The sequence below is a fragment of the Hippopotamus amphibius genome, chromosome 2, assembly GCF_030028045.1.
Source record: "Hippopotamus amphibius kiboko isolate mHipAmp2 chromosome 2, mHipAmp2.hap2, whole genome shotgun sequence".
NCBI classification, from domain to species: domain Eukaryota; kingdom Metazoa; phylum Chordata; class Mammalia; order Artiodactyla; family Hippopotamidae; genus Hippopotamus; species Hippopotamus amphibius.
Window position 1 is genome coordinate 140675115 of NC_080187.1, and position 17859 is coordinate 140692973.

Here is a 17859-nt window from a genome sequence, read left to right on the forward strand (position 1 = left end):
ACCAAGAAAACAAACACACACACAAAAATGCAGAACTAATTAAGATCGTCATATCTCAATAAATATGCAAATGAAAAATCAAAACAAGGAAATTCTATTTATCACATCATAAAGTTGCAAATTGCTGCACAGGCTGGCTTGGAAGAATTGCAAGGGATAGAGTCTTCTTAATGGCTTTGCCCAGAAACTGTGTTCAAAAGCTGCGTTTATGGGTTTCTATTTGAGGACGAAGATGATGAACTTGCCAAAATAAAAATGTTCTCCTGCCTTGTCTCCAACCCTATGGAAAGGAAAGAGGAATTCAAATTCAGTTGAGTAACTGTGAGTCAGGTTTTGTGCTATGAAATTTGCTCCCTTTATATCATTTCAAGAAGAAAGCTAGTAAGATACCCATTTTACAGATGAAGGCAATGAAGCTCAGAGAAGGTAAATTCCTGTTTTTCACTTGGTCTTTGAAACCAGGATTCTTACCTCCAATCACATGTATGACTCTATGTTTTCTTTTTACTTTTTACCATGTTTTTACAGGATATCAAAGCATTCAGGGGGAAGTGAAATCAATTTTCAGATATTTCCTCCATACATTTTCCACATCTGGGTATTAAGGACCACCCTATCAATGGAAGCATAGTTTGATTTTTGCATAATGTTATTTCCTTTTATTTATATTTGATTTAATTTGCATATGGTGATGTCTTCTTGAATTTATCATCTTTGAAAAATAGAGAGAGAGGCCGAAAGGGAGAATCATGGACACCATAGTAATGCTGACAGTACCGTTACTCTGCCTTACTATATTGGGAACTGAATCTGTAAGCTGCTGAGAGAACATCTCCTAATGACATTAGCAGCTTTGTTTTAGAAACTTGAACCTGCCCTTTGCCACATAGAATACTACCCTTAGAAAAAGGCTCTCCTTGGACCCCAGGGCTATATTTGCTATTCTGGTCAACTGGGCTAACATTAGGGTGAGTTTCTTAATGAGGATGGGGAGTTGCCTGGAATGAGCAAGCAGCTAATGAGATGGAACCAGCCTGGTACCTATTAGGTATTCCTCACTGCCCTGGTCACAGGGGCAGTGCAACCAGCAGTCTTGCAACTAGCAGAAGGTCAACGCACATGGAATTGCTTATTAACACTGACAGTAATAGTAGACAACAATATAAGTAAAATGTCAGAGAATGGTCAAGCTAAGTGCTTGAACAAGGGAAATAAAGGAGGGCACGGTGCTACTGTTCTCAGCAGAAAATTTCAAAGAAGAGGTGGGATGCAAGCTTTGCCTTGAAGATGCGATAGATTGGCAGGAGTGTCAAGGACAATTTTATTGTATTTTTTTAGACCTGAGCAATTTTGTTCAAAGGAAATAAGATAATGGACTGAGTGGTGGCAGGATGTGTACAGCAACCCTGTCCCCTGGCCAGGGACACCTGCCACAGCAGTTCATCTTTTGTATTGATTCCCTTTTCTTCCTTCCTTCCTCCCTCCTTCTTTCTTCTTTCTCTCTCTTTTTTTTTTTTTTTTGAATTTTACCCTTTATTAGTCACTTTATATTGTGAAATTGTAGGATATAGTTTTTTATTTTTTAGTTTTGTTATTGGGGTATGGTTACTTTACAATGTTATGTTAGTTTCTGTTGTACAGCAAAGTGAATCAGCTGTATATATACATATAACCCCTCCTTTTTGGATTTCCTCCCCATTTAGGTCACCACAGACCAGTGAGTAGAGTTCCCTGTGCTACAGCAGGTTCTCATTAGTTATCTATTTTATACATAGTAGTGTGTATTTCTCAATCCCAGTCTCCCTTTCTTTTTTCTTTGTTTTCTTTCTTTCTCTACCTCTTTTCCTTCTTTTGTCCTCCCATCCTTTTATCATTTTAGATTTAAAACATTTTAGTATTATTTTCCCACTAAAATCAGTATTCTATGGCATACACATGTATATAATATATGATATATAATATGATGTATATGATACATATATGTGTGTATGCACATATATATATGTATATCCCCCCCCCTTTTTTTTTTTATTTTTGGCCACTCTGTTTGGCATGTGGGATCTTAGTTCCCTGACAGGGATTGAACCTGTGCTCCCTGCAGTGGAAGCTTGGAGTCCTAACCACTGCACCACCAGGGAATTCCCATATGTGTATATATTTTTAAAAAGCCCATGGAGGATTGCTTAGGGCACTTCTGGAGGAAAGTGGCAACATCGCTTCTGCCTACATTTTCTTGCATAGAATATTTTAAATCACTCCATTCTCATTGTCTGTATATGACTCCTCTCAGTCTATACGAGTATATTTCCAAATTATCCAACACGTTTAGTACTTTTTAACAAAATCATTTCTTGTGATCTTGTTACTTTTTATGATTTCAGTTTTTTTCTTATTGAAGTATATATTTAGTAGTCCTTTCAGAGATGGTTCATGTGTGGGAAAACGTATTTATTTCACCCTCATTCAAGAAAAATAAAGTTTTTGTTTTTGTTTTAGTATGTAATTCTAGTTCGAGATTTGTTTTCCCTTAGCATCTTTAATACATTTGTTCTTTTTTTTTTTCTGACTAGCTTTAACATTATTATTACTTTTTAAGCATTTTAAAATGAAACTTTCAATTTGGAATGATTTTTATATTCACAGAAATGTTGCAGAGATATCACAGAAAGTTCCCTTCACATAGTTTCCCCTACTTTTTTTAATGGGAAATCTGTTGATCAAAATGTCATTTATTTAAGGGTAATCTTTCTTTTCTCTTTCAATTTCTCTAAGATTTCTCCTTTTTTATTGGTATCCATACTGATGTATCTAATTATGGACTTTATTTTTTTTTTAATCTTTTTGCTTTCCAGAGTACTTCAATTTGAGGACTACCACCTTTCAACTATAATTTTTTTTTAACATTGCCTCTCTACTTCTAGACATATTTCTTATTGTTTATGAATTCTTTGTTTAACTCTGTCTTTTGTGCCATTTAACTGTTCCATTGAGCTATACATTGTAGCTTTGCTTTTTTTTTCTTTTTACTTTTAGAAAGAATTTAATTTTCAAATTCATCTTTTTCTTTTATCAAAAGTACCTTATTCTTTCATTATGCTTCCAGAACTTATTCTAATTTCTTAATCATTGTAAGCAAACATATTCTATAGTGTTTTCCAGATTGTCATATGATTTCAAGTTTGTGGGTGTCTGTTTTTGCTGCTTTATTTTATGCATATATAAGAGGAAGTCTCCTTCTATTACTATTTTATATGAGAGGCTTTATCTTTAATGGGTGTTAATTTTGTAGAATATTTTTTGCATAAATTTATATGGTTATATGATTTTCCTCCATTAGCTTGTAAATATAGTGGATTACACTGATTAATTTTTAAATAGTGAATCAATCTAACATTCCTGGAATTAACTCCACTTGGTCAGGGTGTATAGTTCTTTTTATAGAATACTGAATTCAATTTGCTGATAGTTTGTAAAAAATGTTAAATTTATATTCACGAGACATAACGGTCTGTAGTTATCTTCTTTTCTTTTTACTAGCTTTGGTTTTAGTATTAGAATTAATACTTGACTCAAAACATGAATGGAAGTATTCCCTGCTCTTTTATTTTCTGAAAAAAGAGTGCATAGATTTGGTGCTAATTCTTCTTTAATCATGTAGAATTCTCCAGTGAAAATATCTGGAAAACTCTTTTTCAAGACATGTTAAACTATGAATTCAATTTCTTTACTAGTTATAGGGCTATTCAAATTATCTATAACATTGGGTGAATTATGGTAATTTTTGCATTTTGAGGAATTGATCCATATCATATAAGTTGTCAAATTTGTTTGTGTAGAGGATTTTTTTTTCCCCTGATGTTGGTAATTAGTGCCTTTCTTCTTTTTTTCTTTTTCAGTATAATTAGAGGTTGGTCAATTGTATAGATCTTTTCAAACAGTCAGCTCTTCTTTTCATTGATTTTCTCTATTGTTTTTCTGTTTTAGTTACATTGGTTTCTGCCCTTATCTTTATTGTTTCATTTCTTTTACTTGCTTTGGGATTATTTTGCTCTTATTTTCCTACTTTCTTGAGGTGTAGTTTAGATTTATGATTTCAGACTTTTCTAAAGTAAGCGTTACTGCTATAACTTTCCCTCTTGCCATGGCTCTATCTGTGTGCCGCAAATTTTGATGTGTTATATTTCATTTTCATTAAGTTCAATTGTATGTTTTTCCTTTCCTTAAAACATCTTCTTTGACCTCCTGAAGTTTTTTTATCTACTTTCCAAATGTTTGGAAAAGTTCTTTTCATCTTTTGGTTTTAGATTTCCAGCTTGATTCCTTTGGTCAGAGAACACAGTCTGCATTATTTCAATTTTTTTAAATTTGATAATGTTTGTTTATGGCTCAAGATATGGTTGTCTTGATATCTATTTTATCAGCATTGGAAAATAATATGTACTCTGCTGTTATTGGGTGGGAGTATTCTATAAATGTCAATTCTATGTTGTTGGTTAATAGTGTTGTTGAACTGTTCTGTGTCTTGGCTGATTTTCTGTCTAGTTGTTTAATCAATTGTTGAGAAACAAGGGTTGAAGTCTTGAATTATAATTACAGTTTTGCCTAATTCTCCTTTCAGATCTATCAGTTTTTACTTCCAGTGATTTGCCTTTCTGTTGTTTGGTACATACACATACAAGAGTGCTATGACTTTTTGATATATTGACATTTTTATCATTGTATCCCTCCAAGTCCCTGGTTATTTCCTTTGCTCTGATGACTACTTTATCTGATATTGTTAATATAGACATTTCTGCTTTCTTTTGATTAATGTTTGCATAGTATATCTTTTCCATCCTTTGAGTTTATATCTACCTATATCATTATATTTTAAGTGAGTTATTATGAACAGCATATAGTTGGGTCACTTTTTTTAATCCACTCTGACAATCTTCCTTTTAATTAGTATATATAGACAATTACATAACATTTTTTAAAGTATTTATTTATTTGGTTGCACCAGATCTTAGTTGTAGCGTGGGCACACCTTAGTTGCATCAGGTGGGCTCCTCAGTTGTGGCATGTGAACTCTTAGTTGTGGCATATATGTGTACTCTAGTTCCCTAACTAGGGATTGAACCCAGGCTCCCTGAATTGGGAGCATGAAGTTTTTTGTTGTTGTTGTTGTTTTTAATTAATTAATTTATTTACATATTGCCTGCATTGGGTCCTCATTGCTGCACATGGGCTTTCTCTAGTTGCAGTGAGTGGGGGCTACTCTTCATTGTGGTGTGTGGGCTCCTCACTGTGGTGGCTTCTCTTGTTGAGCAGCACAGGCTCTAGGCACGTGGGCTTCAGTAGTTGCAGCACATGGGCCCATAGTTGTGGCTCACAGGCTCTAGATTGCAGGCTCAGTAGTTGTGGCACATGGGCTTAGTTGCTCCACAGCGTGTGGGATCTTCCTGGAGCAGGGGTTGAACCCATGTCCCCTGCATCGGCATGCAAATTCTTAACCATGATGCCACCTAGGAAGTCCTGGGAGCATGAAGTCTTAACCACTGCACCAAAGTACCTACATAACATTTAATGTTGTTGATAAGTTAAGGCCAACTCTTCCATTTTATTGTTTGTTCTCTCTCCCTTTTCTAATCTCTGTTTTGTCCTTCCTGTCTCCTTGTTAGTGAATTTGTTTTATTTTTATTTCTTCATAAGCTCTCGAGTGTATCTCTACGTATATAATTTTTTATGTTGTAGATATTACATTTTACAATACATAATTTATTATAATCTACTGGTGTCACATTTTTACCAGTTCAAGCAAAGTATAGAAAGCTTGCCTCCCTGTACATCCCTTTACCTTCTTATTTATTATAAAATTAGCTTGACTATTTATATGAACCATAACACACAATTTTATAATTTTTGATACAACTCTCAAACATAATTTTAATAATTCAAGAGGAAAAGAAAAAATCTACTGTCTGCATATTTTTGCTCTTTTGGTGTTCTTTCTCCTTTCTTATATTCCAACATTCCTCTTTCAGTTCATTTCTGTTTAGAGGATTTCCTTTAGCTATCTTTTTTAAGGTAGCTCTGGTGGCAACAAATCCTGAAAATGTTACTTCCATAAGAATGTCTTTATTTTCCCTTCATTCTTGAAAGCTGTTTTTTCTGGATTTAGAGTACTTGCTTGGTAGTTCTTTTTTATTTTTTTTCCAAACTTGAAAAATGGTGTTCTGTTTTATTATGGTCCTTATGGTTTCTGATGAGATGTCTGCTGCCATTTAAATTACTTTTCCACTATAGTGCTGTTACCCTAAAATTTCTCTCACACTGGTTTCAAGATTTTTAATTTCTCTTTAGTTTTCAGAAAGCTTGTTGTTATCTGTCTGGTTAGATTTCCTTGGGTTTGCCTCTTTGGGATTTGCTCAGCTTATTGTATTTGTAGATGAATGTCTTTTGCAAAGTTGAAGATGTTTTCAGCCTTTACTTCTTTGAATACATTTTCAGCTTCTCTTCTTCTAGGACTGCAAAATGAATATTAGATCTTTCATTATAGTCCCACAGGACCTTGATGTTCTGTTCATAGTTTTAATCTATTTTCACTCTGTTATTCTCATTGAATTGTTCTATTTTCAAGTTCACTGAGTTTTCCCTCTGTTCCTTCCATTCTGCTTTTGAGCCCATCCATTGAATTTTTTATTTATTTTTTTGTATTTGTTATTTCTAAACTTTCCATTTGGGTTTTCTTTATATGTTCTCTTTCCTTGTTGAGACTTTCTGTTTATTTGTCAAATTTTATATTTATGTTATTGTGTTTCTCACTTTTACAATTTCATTTGATTCTTCTTTATACTCCCTATTTTTTGCTTCTATTTCTTTATTGAGACATTTTTGTCATGTGTATTCGTAATTACTCAGTGAAACACTTATATGATGTCTGCTTACAAACGCTTGTCAGATAATTCTAACATCTGCGTCATTTTGCTGTTGGCATCTATTGATTTTCTTGAAATCTGAACATTTGGTGTATTATGCTATGAGACTATGGATATTATTTTTTATATAAATTTATTTATCTATTTATTTATTGGCTGCATTGGGTCTTCGTTGCTGCATATGGGTTTTTTCTAGTTGCGGTGAGCAGGGGCTACTCTTTTGTTGCAGTGCATGGGTTTCTCATTGCAGTGGCTTCTCTTGTTGCTGAGCACAGGCTTTAGGTGCGCGGGCTTCATTAGTTGTGGCACATGGGCTCAGTAGTTGTGGCTCACGGGCTCTAGAACACAGGCTCAGTGATTGTGGAACACAGGCTTATTTGCTCCACAGCATTTGGGATCTTCCCGGACCAGTGATCCAACCCATGAACACTGCGTTGGCAGGCGGCTTCTTAACAACCATGCCATGAGGGAAGTCCTATGGGTCTTATTAAAACCTTCTGTTTGAACTGGGTTCCTATGACACCACTCAGACAGGAAAAGAAGGAGTCTTGTTACTGCCCTGTGGGAGTGAAAGCCTAGGCTCCCCATTGGGCTCTATTGACACCCAGGGTGCTGAGGGCTCCTTGTTACTGCTGGGCATTGGTAAGTGTTTTAGCTTCCTGCTTGGCCTTCACTAATACTTCTCTGGGTGGAAGCAGCATGAGTTCCTTGTTATTGGTCTCCCCTAAAACTGGTAAGGAGTGGTCTTTTTACCAACAGTTGTGTGTGGAAGTCCAGGCTCCCCACATGGCCCCTGCTAGTGTCAATGGGTAGGAGACCTCATTATTGCACATTGGACATGAAAGTTCAGGCTCTTTCTGCCTTCTCTGATGCTTCCTTAGCATGAGGGAGAGAAGGGGATTTCAGATATCACAATGTGGTCTGAGGAGAGTAGAAATCTAGGTTCACCCCACTTCTGTTGGCAAGATGAGGGTAAGATTAATGTTTTTTTCTGTGGGATTTGATTGGAATAGGGCTATTATAATATAAAACTTGTCTTTTTTTTGTGAGGTTGCTTTCCTTATCATTTGGATAGAGAACAACCTCTTGCTAAGCATCTTTTTGTCTGCACTTGTTAGCAATTCCAGGCTGTCAGCTTCTCCAGCTCCAAGACTAAAGTATATGAGGCCAAAAGAAAACTCAGGGGACACACCACCATATTGGTCATTAGGTCTCTATCTGGTCTGGCTTCTTCTCTCCACATTTCATCCACATTTCAGTTTTCTTACTTTTGTTTAATATATAATATCCATGAAGAGGAAAAGGGAGAAATAGTTCTCTATCTTCCAGAAGTGGGAGTCCTTGGATATGCATTTTGATTCTCTAACTCATCAGAATACCTAAACATTTGGGCAAATATGAAGAGACATAAACTATTGTAGGCCTTCTTAATTTATAAATATATAAATATACATATATAAATGTACATAACATATAAATATATAACATATTAACATGTATAACACAATTTTATAATACAGTAAAACCTTGGATTGTGAGTAATTTGTTCTGTGAATGTTCTGCAAGATGAGCAAACATTTCTAGAAAATTTTAACTTGATAAATGAGCGGTGTCTTGCAATACGGGGAGTACATGACACTGAATGTCACATGATCACAGCTGAGCCAATGGAGCTGGCCACCGAAGAACTGATGTATCTGCATTGAGAGCAACAGCAAGAATTTATGGCGGAGGGGCTTCCTAGGTGGTGCAGTGGTTAAGAATCCGCCTGCCAATGCAGGAGACCCGGGTTTGATCCCTGCTCCAGGAAGATCCCACATGCCATGGAGCAACTAAGCCCGTGTGCCACAACTATTGAGCCTGCACTTTAGAGCCTGTAAGCCACAACTATTGAGCCCATGTGCTGCAACTACTGAAGCCCATGCGCCTAGAGCCTGTGATCTGCAACAAGAGAAGCCACAGCAATGAGGAGCCTGCGCACCACAACGAGGAGTAGCCCCCACTCACCGCAACAGAAGAAAGCCTGCACACAGCAAAAAAAAAAAAAAAAAAGACCCAACACAACCAATAAAATAGATAAATAAATAAATAAGTTTATTTAAAAAAAAGAAGTTATGGAGGAGATCTTGTCTGCAGAGGAGGAGGAGAAAAAGGCGGAGGAATCCCTCACTTCAAATGAGATTAAGGAGATGTGTAAAATGTGGGAAACAGTGCAAAATTTTGTAGAAAAATACCACCTGAATAAGGCTGTAGCAGTGCGAGCGATGAATCTGTTTAATGAGAATGCAATGTCATATTTCTGCAAAATCCTCAAAAGAAGGCAAAAGCAAGTGTCATTGGATAGCTTCCTCGTAAAGTTGCATGAAAAGAAAAAGATTCCATTGAGCCAATAGATAGCAGTGATTCTGTTAGTGATAGTGAAAGTCATCCTACACAATAACCCTCCTTTCTCTTGTCTCCCTCACACCAGCCACGAAGGTTTTAGAAGGTAAGTGCAGGTTAATTTGTTTATTTTTCTTTAAATTTTATATTTTCTTTAGTTTTTTGTATTATATTACTGTATTGTAATCATTTTTATATGAATCATTTTGGGTTGTGGAATGAATCATCTGTTTCCATTATTTCTTATGGGGAAATTTGCTTTGATATACAAGCGCTTTGGATTATAAGCATGTTTCTGGAACGAATTATGCTTGCAATCCAAGGTTTTACTGTATATTATATGTTATATATTATGTACTAATTTTATGTTAATTTATTTATAAATATGAATGACAAGAAACCATATTTGTTGAAAACTACTAAAATGTACTGACACTAATTATGGTTTAATTCATATATAAAACTTTTGAATGGGGGACCAAGATGGAGAGATAGGAAGATTCTGAACCCACCTCTTCTCATGGACACACCAAATCTATAGCTACATATGGATCATTTCTGAAAAAGATCTGAAAACTAGATGCCTTGCTTCACCACAACAAAGGATTAAAGGACCACATGGAGAAGGGCAGGAAAGCTTGAGACAGAGTCTTGACAAGAACTCTCTGTGACTGCCAGTGTGGCAACACAGGATGAGGAGGGATCTCATCAACCCAGTGCTTCTACCAGAGGAATGAGGGCTTGGTGCCTTACCCAACGCCTGGGATCTGCACCACAGAGATGAACCCTTAAAGTGTCTGGCTTACAAAACCAATGGGGCTGATGTCCAAGGGACCCATAGTGCTATAGGAATCTGAGATGTCCCTTTTAAAGAGCTCACATGTGGTCTTACCCACCCTGAGACCCAGAGGGAAAACTAGCAGCTTGGAAAGTGCCCAGAGTACATGTGAAAGAGACTCATTTGGTAGTCTAAAAGCATGTGCTGGGGGGGCAGGGTCACCTGAAACTCACCCCAAAGGTGGAGGTGCTGGCAGATGCCATTACTGCCCTCTGCATGTACTCTGCTGGCAAAGGCAGGTAGGCTTAGGGCAGCACCGTCCTGATGCTTTGCTCAGATGGACAGGGGCAAGTGGTCATGGCACTCTCCTGCCGCCCCACTGAAGCCGGAGCACACAGGCGGTTGCAAGAGTCTCCTGCTCTCTAGCTGGGGCTGGCACACTGTCCAGGCACCCTCCCACTCCCAGCCTAGCTTCAGCACGTGCGTGCAGGCCACACACTGTCCTGCTGCATCACTGAAAGTCACAGGTGTGCACAGTCAAGACATTTTGCTGCCACCTTTCTGAAGCTGGTGAGGGTGCCCCACTTCCTAAACTCTCCAGCTGCCTTGCTGAAGCCACTGAATGCATGTGATTTACACAGGGAGCTATTTATGTATTTAATTTATCTCTTTATCTATCAATTTATTTCTACTACATTCTCAGCACATTCTAGGTGTGCTGTAGAATAATATAAATATGAATCACATAGAGTCATGGGCCTTATTCACAATATAAGACTATAAACACTATTAAAGATCAAAGCAAATTAAGTGAATCCATGAAGGTTTATATTTAGAGGAAAAATTCCAATAAGAGAGTTACCAAAATAGTCATTTGGCAGAAATTAAGACAAGCTTTTAAAATTGATCTCTCTTATTTGGTTAGATGTTGAGGAGTTGGAAGATTATTTCAGATATAAGTAATTGGTTGTATGACTAAAGACTTGGAAACCCATTCAGCCTGGTATGTTTGAATGCTCCCCAACAAGAAGAGCCTGACAACTTGACGGTGGTAGGAAAGGTCTGGGAATGACCACAGGGGACTCCACAGTGGAGGGAAGGCAGGGCCTTACTAGGGGAAGACTGACCCCGTTGTTTACTCAGGGCTCCTGCCAATTGGGCCCTTTAATAATGTCCCATCCACCGATGCTCACATTGCATTAATAAGCAAGGGCGAGTTCTTGCAAGTTACAGAATTTGAAATGGCATAATAAAAATTGTGTTTTAGAGAAACTATTAGTGTTGCCAATTTGGATGGTTTTGCGATAGTGACTGCAGCAACCCAGGTGTGAGGCAACACATCTCAGTTCGTGCTCACCTTGCCACCGTGTTTCACCATCTTTTTCAGTATCCACTGAATTCAAGTGTGTTGGTTGCTTTTCTTTTGCAGGTCACTTTGCTAGATTGCATTCATGTGTTTTCTCATTTGGTATTCACAACAATACTTGAGGTATTATCATTGCCATTCTGTGAGGAGAACGGGATTTTCCAAGGTCCCCTGGTCAGAATTAAAACTTGACATTGTACAGCATTGTCACCTCAATAATGACCATGGTGACAGTTGAGTCAGGGCACTCGGTGTTCTTGCTGACTTCAGCTTGTGTTATCACTGGGTGGCTCTTACCTTCCTTTATTCAGCTGCTTTATCAGCCCACCAACCAGCCGGTAAAATATGATAATAATTTAATGCTGTGGTGCTGTGGAATCAAGATTCATATTTCTTCTCTTTCTTCTCCATTCATACAATGTCCCACCAGACCTTCAGCTTAGGGTACTGAGAGCCTGAAGAGCATGGAGCAGCTCCTAACAGTTAGTGGACAATGAAGAGACTGGGCTCTGATTCATTTCCCGAGCTAAAATGTAACCATGCTGCTGATTACCCATCATCATTGTTTATGGTGAGGCAGGTGAATGAACAGCTCTACCTGATTTATGAAGTGCTTGCCTTCTATAAATCACTGAGTAGAAACCCAGCACGCTGCTAATCCTAATTGGTTAAGTCCTAAGTAGGGAGTGATTAGGATGTCTTCAGAAAAGACAGTACCTCATGCAAGTGAGGAAGACATACAGTTCCTTGGGAGGAAATTTCTCCTGTTCACAATATATGGTCCAGGGTTGATAGTCATTCCTATTGCCCCCTTCTGTCTCTTGTTGGTCAGCCCCTGTGATCTTCCACTTGTGAATAAACTAGAGGGAGGTAGAGGAGATGATGAGGGAGTACGAACATGGTAGAAAGAAGGTACTGTTTCCCCGCTTACTCTCTCCTTTAATGTCCACCAGGATTAATGTTTTAATTCCAATAAAGCATTCACCATGATAAAGGAGAGCTATGTGATAATGGCTTACAGTGCTGTTAGTTAGAGTGGGAAACATTAGGGATGTTGAAGCTTACCTACCTGAGTTCCAACCCCGCTCTTTCCTGGGCATAACTAACATGCCATTCTCAGATAGTCAATGACAGCTGTCTCTGATTGTTTACTTTAAGCCTAAAAGACCCTGACAGTGTTAAACAGATGAGGCCGTCCCTATCTTGTGGTTGGAAATCTTCCGATTGGACTTAGAAATGCAGACTCTGCTGGCCAAGGAAGAAGGGAGCCCACAGACTTTCCAGATGTTCTTCCCCCATCTCATGGTAGTGGTTGAGAACACAGGGTGCTGTGTATGCAACACATTGAAAGGAGCAGGGGGTCTTGAGCTTCAATATCAGTGAAGATAATCCCCACCCTCCTTTTCCAACCAATCGTAAATGTTCCTTCCTTTGGGTAACTTCTCTTTTCATCTCCCCCTCCTTTCTTTCCCTCCCTGTTTCTATCCCGCCCCCCTTTTTTTTCCTTTTTCCATCCCTCCTTTCCTCTCCTTCCTTTCTTCTCCATGTTTTCTGGGAACTCGTGGCAGATGCAGCAGAAACAGCAGCGTCGCTTCAGAACTGGATGATGAGCCTCCCTGCCTGGAGGAGATTGATTATGGTGCCGACAGCAGCTCCGACCAGGAAGGGAGCTTCTCCGAGCTGGACCGGCAGATCCAGGAGTGCGCTTTCCACAGGGATGAGGGAGAGGAAGAAGAGGAGAGGCCAGGGCAGGGAAGAAAGTCCATCCCGTAACCCTGAGGTTCATAGCAAGTTCTGTGCCTCTAACCATTGGATTAGCTGCTATGTTGTTGCTTTACCATCAGACACACACCATGCAGGCACAGAAAGCCAGACCATGTGAGGTCAACATCCCTACATCTAGATTTTCTTCAAGTTTCACTATGCATAGAGAGTGGCTACTTCTTAATTAGAGCATCATGCATATATAGTTAGGTGGCTACATGCACGCTATCGTTATGCTAGAATGGGAGACTCTCACGATGGCTGTGGAGCCCCTGAAGACTGTTTCAAGCTCTTCTCCAGTCCTGTGCTTGAAACGGGAGCAGACTGGAAGCAGTAGGAGTTGGAATTTATTTGTGCCTTCTCAGCCAGAATTCAGAATTCTAAATGGTTGTTAAGTTGTTCTTTATGTGTGTCATCATCTCCTATTGTCTCCCTGCTAGAGCATCTGAGGTCCTCAGCTCAACACATGAGCCCCACTGAGGCTCTGAGGTTCCTGGTAGGGTCTTCTTTTGTTGAGTGATTGAACATGAAAAGCTGTACAGCCGAGTAATCATCCTTGGTCTGTTGGAACAGTATACATTTTGCAGATATAGATCTGCAGAAGATCCCCTTCTAAAGGAAGGGGGATGATAGTGAGTAAGACGTGGCCACTGGTCTTTACAAATTTGAAAATCCTCTGAAATTCATAACCCTGCAAGGCAGCAAATCATAGTGGACAGTTCATTCATTCACTCAGATAGATGTGCCTCATATCTGATCTGGCAGTTACTTGTTACGAGAACTGAGGCAAGTCACTAAACCTCCCTAAACCACAGTTCAATGGAGATGAGTGTATCTATATCACAGAGTTGTTGTGAACATGAAACGGGATAATGTGTAAAAGTATGCAGTTTGGCACAGCGTAGACAATAACATTGGCTTATTTTCCTCCGTAACACAGGCAGAACATTCGATGGGTGTATTCTCGTAGTTAACATTCTATGAAGTCACGTGGTTGGGAAATACTCCCTCTTCCTGGAGGGGATCAGGGCAGGAGCTTCCGTAGGAACAGAGACTAGGAGGTTGGCATTGCTTAGGACAAGTGAAGATGGAGCAAGGCCCTTCAACAGACAGATGGAAACTGTTTGAAAATGTGAATGATGAGATGTACAGAGCCCAGGCAGAAAGGATGAGAAGAGGCGTGGAAGGCAGATTAGAATGAAAGATAAAATGGAGATAATATATTACAGCAAATGTATGTTGGTCCAGATGCCACATGTATTTAGTCAGAATTAGGTTTGGCTACAAAGGATGGAAAATCCAAAACAGCAGTAGTTTTTGTAAGAGAGAGGTCTATTTATTTTTCATGTGGAATTCCAGATACAGGCAGGCCAGAGCCCTGAGAGCCTGGTGTCAGGAACTCAGCTTCAGCAGCTATCTAGCCCCGCCGTGTTTTGCTCCTACTCTTGGTGTAAGATAGCCACTGAAGCACCAGGCTTTGCATCCATATCCCAGTCGGCAGTAAGAAGGACAGAGACAGAAGATCATGTTCTCCAAATTCCCAAAACTATGCATACTGCTTCTGCTTAATACCGCCACCCGGTAAGTTGTCCTATGAACACAGGTAGCTGGAAAGGAGGTTGGAAAATGTAGTCTTTATTTGAGGTAGGCAAGGCTAAACATTTGAAATTTTAATCCTAAGGGGAAAGAAAATAATGCATATTGAGGATTAAAAGCATGCCAAAGTGACTTTTTCTAGATGTACCTACCTCCACCAAGAGATTTTGGAAACAGAATCATTTCAGAGAAAACTCAGAGTCCACATCTCTAGACCAGCAGAAAGCCACAGAAAAAAATGTTTTGCCATAATTCAGCCCCAATGCATATGAGAAAGTTACATGTGCTGTGATTTGGGTATATTATTATTATTATTATTATTATTATTATTATTATTAGTCCCTTATTTTCAACTCCTTTTTAAATTTCTTTGCTATCATTCAGAAATCACAACTCATTCTTTGTATTAAGGCATTCAGATTTCTGTAACATACACGAGAGCTTTGAGGGAAATAAGAAAGACACTGAATTCAAATCCAAGCTGGAAGCATCTCTTAACTTCTCCCACATTCAATATTTCCACTCTTAAATAGAGGATGGCATAATGCTTCTGTTTTTTTCATTGCTTTGAGGGTCAAGAAGATAATATTATTGAAAATGTAAATGGTGAGAGGAATGGAAATCATACCAACTCATCATCAATTTGCATCTCAGCTCAAAATTGCTTATTTAGTGTGTTTCTGAGAACATGAACAGGGCAGGTAAATTTCTATGTGGTGTGTTCAGGAAAAGCCAGGAACATGGACTATTTATTGATTCACCTATGTAACAAATATGTATCAAGTACCTGCTGTTATAATCTTCTTTACTAAGCTCTAAAGCTGAAGAGAAAGCAGACTCATTGTGTCCTGAAGTTGCTCAAAGTTTAGTGGAGAGATGGACAGTAAACGTTTTAACACAGCAGCACATGGTATTATGGAGACGTGCAGAAGATGATACAGAATCACCTCATCTAATGGAGGCAGCGGTGGTAGAAAAGTCTACCCAAAGAATATGATAATTTAGGTGATTTTGAAAGGATATGTAAGAGTTTCCTGGTTCAAAAGAAGAGGAAAGACATGCTAAGAAGTGGGACGAGCTCATGCAAAGGCCCTGGGGTGGGGTGAGAGCTTGGAATAAAATCAGCGCGACTTATTTAAAAGATGTGCTTGTATGTGGGGAAAGGAGGAGAGTGATAGGAGATGAAACTGATGAGACAGACATTCATCAGCTTAACAACACTGGTCATGCCTTGACTGACCAGTGAACTGGACAATAAAGGTTGAACTTTATTCTGAATGTGCTGGGAGGAGACAAAGAATTTTCAGCAGAGAGAGGCATGGCCAGGAGTGATGTCGGCGTGGATGCCTCAGTCCTGCTACACCACGTGTTTATGACTGATTGACTGGCACCCTTGCTCTGTTGGTTGTTCAAAGGTCTCAGAAGTACACTGGGTATAACGTTATCATATTTGAAGAGCAGCAGGTTTGGGGTGAAGTGAGAGATAAAGAGTGCAGTTAGGGCTCTGTTGAATACTGGGGTCTATGAGATGTCCAGTTGGAAAGGACTCTTAGAATTCAGAAGTACATCAGGAAAGGAAATAGAAGAAGATGAGCTACACCCAGTGAACTTGGGGACCTGGGTGGAGGTCCTGAGCTGCTGAGCCCAGACACTAACCAACTGGGAAAGAGTTTGCTTGGAGGGAACAGGAGCGTGGGAGAGGGCAGCCGTTCCTCTCTTCCTGCTGGGATGGAAGGCTGTTCTGTGTCACACCTCGCAGCTCTCCAGTCTGGGGGTGGGGTGGCTCATCACAAGTCGCCTGCGGATAGTCACAGGAGCAGCTCCTCCAGCCCAGCCAGACGCGTCTGCTGCTGGCCAAACCACTACGGTCAACTGTCCTGAAAAACGTTCTACCGAACTCAGGGCCAAATGTGATTACTCAAGAGTTCCGGGGAGTTGTAAGCTTTCATGGGAAGCAGATGTGCTTCAAAATGTGCAAAGGAAGTGCATCTGGAGAGGTGATGTGGGGTCCGGGCCACGTGCATGGGTGTCCTGTGCCAGCTGTTGCCAGGTGCTCTGCATGGCAGGGCTGGAACGGGGGGCCTTTTTCACCCCTGTGATAATCATGGGTAGAAAAGCACAAGGCTTCTTGTGATCCCTTAAGGACCGTGCTTCCATGATCCCTTAAGGGTAGAATCTGCTGTTTCTTCACGACACTTCCCTGTGCTAAAGACTCTTTGGCTCCTTTATAGATTCAAGTTCTGCCCATCTCCAGTCTCTGCAGTTTGCCCTGGGACATAGCTTCATTTTATCTCATCATACTGGTACATGTAGATGTACAAAAAATTCATGTACAGACACACCACTTCTTGAGCCACACAGTTACCTAAATGCCCCTTTTGATTTTTTAAACCTGTTCACACTTTCCCTCTGTCTCTGATAAGCTTATCCTATTACCTCATTTGGGGGTATCAAGACACAGTTCAGATGTCACTTTTCTTATGTAAAATCCTTCCTAATCACCCCAAGTCAAGTGATATAATTTCTTTTCTGTGCCCCTAATGCACCATTTATACATTGCTTTTATAGCATGCTTGCCATTTACAACTTCATTTATGTGTTTTTTACAGCTCCATCCCCACTGGCCAATGAATAGAGAACTCTAAGATGCATGGGGCTGCCTATTATCTTTCTATATTTCCCCGCACCTGACACATTAAAGTTTCTCAAAAATGTACTTTCCCCCAAGCCTCAAACCTGGACATCCAACATCTCAATGAAATTCCACCTATTTCCCTTAAATTCCTCTATTTTCCATCTCAAATCAGAGCATGTGTTACAGGAAGGGAAATTGGTTTCATTAAAATGGCATCTAACACAAGCACAGCCAGCCTCTAGAGCTGGTTGTTGCCATGGAAGGCTGTTCCCTGTGTGAGGCGAGCTTCACAAGGAGCAGGGTGGCCTTGTCCTTGCCTAGATTGTGCAAATATTTAGATAGAGCAGTGAGAACAGAGGAACAGAATCTCTGAGAGTCTCTGGCTGCAGTATTCATCAAGGTGCTCTGGACACCCTGGCTC

General features: G+C 39.5%; 1 protein-coding gene across 1 annotated transcript in view; it reads left to right on the plus strand.

The window, feature by feature from the left end:
- AGBL1 (AGBL carboxypeptidase 1) overlaps nt 1–15055 on the plus strand; it is a 746106-nt gene extending 731051 nt beyond the window's left edge. Inside the window, exon 23 of the mRNA XM_057720719.1 lies at nt 13012–15055. Within this exon, the coding sequence (XP_057576702.1) occupies nt 13012–13216 (205 nt within the window). The 3' untranslated portion in view covers nt 13217–15055. The remainder of the gene's footprint in view (nt 1–13011) is intronic.
- Nucleotides 15056–17859: the final 2804 nt, after the last annotated feature.